This window comes from Marmota monax, unplaced genomic scaffold (genome assembly GCF_021218885.2).
Source record: "Marmota monax isolate L192 unplaced genomic scaffold, Marmota_monax_Labrador192_F-V1.1 WCK01_AAM20220418_F8-fsc01278, whole genome shotgun sequence".
Taxonomy (NCBI): domain Eukaryota; kingdom Metazoa; phylum Chordata; class Mammalia; order Rodentia; family Sciuridae; genus Marmota; species Marmota monax.
In genome coordinates, this window is record NW_026693519.1 from 74,747 (window position 1) to 80,746 (window position 6,000).

The 6,000-nt window shown below is 47.6% G+C and overlaps 1 protein-coding gene across 2 annotated transcripts in view; it reads left to right on the top strand.

Annotated features, from left to right (window-relative positions):
• Positions 1-2,640, top strand: part of LOC124102265 (ubiquitin-protein ligase E3C) — a gene marked incomplete at its 3' end in the record, with an annotated part of 47,682 nt that extends 45,042 nt beyond the window's left edge. For both annotated transcript variants that reach the window (XM_046458490.2, XM_046458491.2), the window contains 2 exon segments: positions 2,108-2,265; positions 2,408-2,640. In XM_046458490.2, coding sequence (XP_046314446.1) covers positions 2,108-2,265; positions 2,408-2,640 — 391 coding nt within the window.
• Between the last annotated feature and the right edge of the window lie 3,360 nt (positions 2,641-6,000).

Here is a 6,000-nt window from a genome sequence, read left to right on the forward strand (position 1 = left end):
TAATTTGAAAATAGTTTTGCAACCAGACTTGCACAGCAGAGTCCTGAGGGAATGTGTTGAGAGCTCTGAGACTTGGGCCTGAGATCCTTCTGCCCTGCAGCTGGGCTAGCTAGGAACAGCCAGTGTGTCTAGCTACTTGTCCCAGTGAGCAACCATTTCAGCGCATCAGACATTTTTGCAAGTGATATTTTTATTCGCATACTTCACCTTAAATACTTGCTGTTGGAGTTGGACCCCGGGTGTCCTCCTTGTCAGGTTTCAGGAACTCACAGCCAGCTGGCTGCCCTTTTCTGGTGGGCATCCCTCTACCGGAGCCTAACACCTAGGTGCTCTGCCCCATGTGCTCAGCATGTGCAGATAGGCCAGCGATCTTGAGTAGTGCTCAGGATTCTAGGCGCATGTCCACTTGGTAGGCAGCTTATGTAGAAGGCAGGAAACTATTTAAGGTGCTGCTGGGTCCCCACAGATAGTGTGCAAACCTTCATTCTGAGGGTAGAAACAGGGGGCAGTAATTCAACCAACTTCCCCAAGTTATGAATCAGTGTCTTTTCCATTTCTATAAATCATGGACTTTTAATCTGCTCATAAGTCTTCTGAGATGGACCCTGTGTCAGAGAGATTTGAGTCTGTGTTTACAGCAGGAAGCATGGTCAGCAGAGGACCCAAACACTGTTGTTTCATTGTGCCCCAGCTGCAGGTCCCCAGCGCACACGGGCCCTCTTTACCAGTCCTGTTTTCTGTTGCTCCAGTCAGAAGGACCCATTCCTCTTGCGTCCTCATGGGCTAAAGAGAACAAGGGAGTGCTGGTTGATCCCCAGGGGTTCACATGATCCACATGGTGTCCCTAGAGCATGGTTCTGGAGCCGTGCACACAGGACTCTGAGCAGGACTGAGTGAAGTGGGCCCAGCACTGCTTAGACTCAGGAAACTGCCCGCCTGGCTGCTGTACTCCCCTAAATAGCATGTTCTCCTAAGTAGTATCAGTTATTTTTGTGGTTTTTCATTAAGTGGCCAGGGAACTAAAAGGTACTGACCATTATTTTTACAAATATCACCTAAACGTAGGACATTAAATTCTTCTGCTTGTCAGCAAATTTTTTGCTGAACGCCACTGTGTGGGTAGTGCTGCACAAGGCATGGTGGGGAGTCCTTCTGGAGGTGTGAGGGCCGGGCTGGGGACAAAGCCAGGGTTGTACAGTTAAGTCAGCCTTCTGCCTTCCCTTTGACTGTAAGGTACGATTGCCGTTCTCTGTCCCCACCGCGTTTTATTTTGGATGGATGGCTTTCCTTCCTTAACTCACGGATTGACTGATTATCCTGCCCAGCGTCAGTGCCTGGCCTGGTATGTCTGCCGTGTTCGGGCGTGCAGAATGGCAGCTGGCCCTGTGGACCTGGTCCTGGCGGATCTCGCCATGTCAGGGAGGCGTGAGGGTGGTGCCATGTAGGTTTGCTAAGCCAGGCGAATGGGACTGCGAGGAGACATGGAACTGTTACTAAATGCCCACCAGTTGAAGAACTGGACTTGCAGAGGGGCAGGGAGCAGACTCCCGCTGAAAGATGTGGACTCACTGAACAGGTCAGAGCTCTTCAGAGTGGTAGAGACCCTGCCTTCCCTAAAGGCTGCCCCACCACTGTGCCACCTTGGTGCTTGCTTGGCTCAGAGGGGGCCAGCAGGAGAGGAGTGGGGCTGGCCAGGGCACGGGGCACTGAAATGAGCCAGCCGAAAGCAGAAAGTGGGTGTGGAGCTGTTTGGAAAGTTCCGGTAGTCGGGAGCTCCGTGAGTCTCTGGGACCTCTGCTGACTGCCAGGTGGAGAGGAGGCCGTGGTGTTCCTCGTAGGAGGGAAGTCCGCGTCGCCCTCGCCCTCTCCAGGGCCTCGGCCTTGGCCTGAGTGCCCACTGGCAGGAAGAGCAGCCCTGGGGGGAAGCCAGGTCTGTACCCCTGACTGGCCTGTGTTGCCCCAGTGACTCTGCCTTGCCTTCAAGTCATTTTATTGTTAATGTCACTGTAGTTTTCATTTGTCTAATATCATTTCCTAATTAGACCCCAAACTAAACCTGATTTTGAGATAACTGGATAGCTCTTTTCCTCCCTGTCTCCACCCCAAGGTCGATGGTGCCGCTGCTCCAGGTGATATCCAGGGGCTCTCCCATGTCCTTCGAGGACTCGGGCCGCATCATCCCGCTCTTTTACCTCTTCAGCTCCCTCTTCAGCCACTCACTGATTTCCATCCACGATAATGAGTTCTTCGGCGACCCCATAGAAGGTGAGCGTTCTGAGGAGCTCCTTGGCTGCTGCCCAGAGGCTGTCGGTCTTCACAGAGAGTGGGCAGCTTCCAAGCCTTCGCAGTGTGCATGCCATGTTGAGAGAGGGGAAAGGGGGCTGATTGGAAACGGGGGTGTTTGCAGTTGTAGGGCAGAGGCGGTCATCCATGATGCCCTTCACGCTGGAGGAGCTGGTCGCCCTGTCCCGCTGCCTGCGCGACGCTTGCCTGGGCATCATCAAGCTGGCCTACCCGGAAACAAAGCCCGAGGTGCGGGAGGAGTACGTCACCGCCTTTCAGAGCATCGGCGTCACCACCAGCGCTGAGATGCAGCAATGTATACAGATGGAGCAGAAGCGTTGGATTCAGTTGTTTAAGGTATTCCATGTACGGGCAGGTGTCGTTTCCTGGGGCTAAGTAAGCCTAGATTTGGTTTTGGCCTGATTGATTTCAGAATAATAGAAATACAGGTTTGTTTCAAGCATGTTTTTTAATTTACAAAACTTTTTAAGAAAAGTTACCTTTATTTTTGCATTTGCCTCATTTTAATACCTTGTTTTTGATATTGTCACGTGCATCTTGTAAATTGTCAAAGGACTTTCTTTGATAAGGTATAAATGATTAAAGTTTTCTCTTTTTTGTACCAAGGATCAAACCCAGGGACACTTAACCACTGAGCCATGTCCCCCAGCTGTTTTATGTAGAGGCAGGGCCTTGCTGAGTTGCTTAGGGCCTTGCTAAGTTGCTGAGGCTGGCCTCAAACTTAGGATTCTCTGCCTCATGCCTCCCAAATCTCTGGGATGATAGGTGTGTGCCACTTTGCCTGGATAAATGTTTTCCTTTTTATTTTTCACTAATAGATCTCAAACAGCTTTTACAGTTTTTCATCTTGTTAAAGGCAGAGTAACAAAGGTGGGATTGGTCACTCATTTTTAATGCTAGGCGCATATGAATTATGCTAAGATGTGTCGTTCTCACACGCAGAAAGTGGGGGGATGTTCCTTTGCTGGGTGCTGGCTGGGAACCAACACCACTGGGAGTGTCACTGCTGTGGGGCGGAGAGGGAGGGTGCTGCCTCGTCAGCAGCAAACGCCCCTCGTCAGCTGAAACTGCTCATTAACGGAGGGCGGGCAGACGTGGTGCACTTCCCAAATTGAGTGCTGGATTTACAGCTCCTCTCCCACCAGCGACCCCGCGCCCGGCAGCGCTCAGGCAGAGCCATCGACTGTCCCTTCAGGTCTTTTATCACTGCTTTTGTCAAGCTATCTATTTAATTGAAAGAAGTTAATTGAATGAAAATGATCAACTAAGCTTGTATTAATACTGCTAATGGAACTTTCTTCTTGGCCATGTTTGGAGGAAGATGTCAAGCTAGACTTTAGGAAAGGCACATTAATGCTTGCACTTAACCTGATGGGCTAATTAAGGAATGCTTATTCATCCTACAAGTCCAAGAGTCTCTCTGCAGCCCATTCTGCCTGATTTTACAACACATTTCACTTAGGAGCATGAGCATTAGCAGCAGTGAAAGTAACTGATAATGTTTTGATTGCGTGAATACAGGGCTAATGCATCATTGAATTCATAATTTGAACAGATGGGTGTGATGCATGTTTGCACACTTTATTTTAATTACTTATCTCTGTCTCTAAGTAGATGTTGAAGTTCACATGTTGAGCCCTTAATAAATCCTTTCTTAAAAGATTGACGGTTATGTGATTTTTCCAAGTTAAAAATACGCTCTCACCTATTCAGGACTTATAATTGTTGTGGGAGCTTTATCTGAATAAGAGCGTTATGGTGGCATATGTATTTTCCTTTTAGGTTTTAATTAAACTCTGGGATCTTTGCTGGAAACGCTTTCCCTCACGTGGGAGACCAGACTCCGTGCTTGTGCCAGATGATTCCGTTGTTTTACAGCACCTCTGGAGAGTGTCATAATTTCCTATGACAGGCTTATCTTTCAGGACATAGAAATCTCTGTATTTAATAATGCTATAGTAGTTATTTTCTACGCTGGCCCTATTTTGTTTTGTTCAAGCATTTAATTAAAATTTTGTTGCAGTGACTTACTGCCACTTCGTTAATCATTGAAGATTTTAAGAATTAGTGAAAGGATCACTGGTTTTTTGGTTTTGTTTGGTGCTGGTACCAAATGCAGGGCCTGTGCATGGTGGGCTAGCACTCTACCACTAGCTATACCCCCAGTCCTGAAAGTTCACCGTTTTGGGCATCCAGTTGCTTTAGAATTGAAATCATTATCACCAAGACCTCTTGGGCTAAGAATAGGATTAAAATAGGATTTAAAGGATTCCTGGTTTTTTTGATGGAAAATCCCACCCCAAATCATTTTATACTTCCTGCTGTTAAGCCATTCCTTAAAAATGATAAAAATCAAGGCATAATCCATAATCAAGCTATTAGGTTTTCTTAAAAAAAAAAACAACAAAAAATGACCTTTATTATGAAGTACTCAGCAGCACTTGCCCCAGAGTGGGTCCTCGTTCTAGGCAGTGTTCCAGGCTCTGCCTCTGCCCATGCGCTTCCTACAGTGATTCTGTATAGAAGAACACTCATCCCCCTGGATAGCGGCGCACAGCTGGCAGTTGGTAGAGTCAGCTGCTCTTCCACATTTGCCCTCTGAAAACCAAAATGTAAATTTTACCAGCACTTTTTAGGTATTATAGAGCCCAATCCAAATTGGAGTGTCCAAGGTAGAACCAAGTAACAAGGTGAGCACGCTTGGCCAGCGACTTGCGGCCTGCCCCTGACTTTGACAGAACTGCAGATGAGGCCTGACCCTTGCGCACCAACCATTTTCATTTTTCAGCTGGTGATGGTCCTCCCGAACTAATTTGTGTGAGAGGCTCTGGAGACTGGTCACAGAACATAGAATTTTAAGTGGATAGAGTCATCTTTCTTTGTCACTAGAAGAATTGAGGTCAGTTTCTAAGCCCTGAATTGACACTGCTAAAACAGTTTATGCATTTATCAGATTTATAAACTCCTCTTGAAGTGTCATTTATAGCTGTGATCACCTTAGCACTGGAGTAGATGGAGCTGTGCTGGCCGCGTTCGTGGGTGCCCCTGCGTGCAGGAGGCTCTACCCAGCACTGTGGCCCAAAGATGAGTCCTCACCCTCCCTCTCCATGCTGGTCTGCTGGTAGAGCACTGTGGTGTCCGTGATTCTCACTTCCTTGGTGTGGTCCGTTTGCATTTTTCTGGGGTTTTGTTTTTGTTTTTAATTTTTTTTGTGTTAGGGGGGTGGTTACCAGGGATTGAACTCAGGAGCACTCCACCACTGAACCACATCCCCAGCCCTATTTTGTATTTTATTTAGAGACGGTGTCTCACTGAGTTGTTTAGTACCTCACTTTTGCTGAGGCTGGCTTTGAACTCGTGATCCTCCTGCCTCAGCCTCCTAAGCCCCTGGGATTATAGGTGTGCATCATCACACACAGCTTTTTAAAAACTTTTTTAATACAGGAAAAAATTAAAGCAACAGCAGTATACTAACTACATTCCCAGCCTGCTGCTATTAACACTCACTGTTGAAGAGAAGGGGCAGAGCCTTCTACCATACTTTGCTCTTGAAGAGCTGGACCACATCCTCCCCTGTCTTGGAAGGCTGGTTTGTTGATTTTTATTTTGGAGGTGGGTGGGTTACTGGAGATTGAACTCAGGGGCACTCGACCACTGAGGCACATCCCCAGCCCTATTTTCTATTTTATTTAGAGG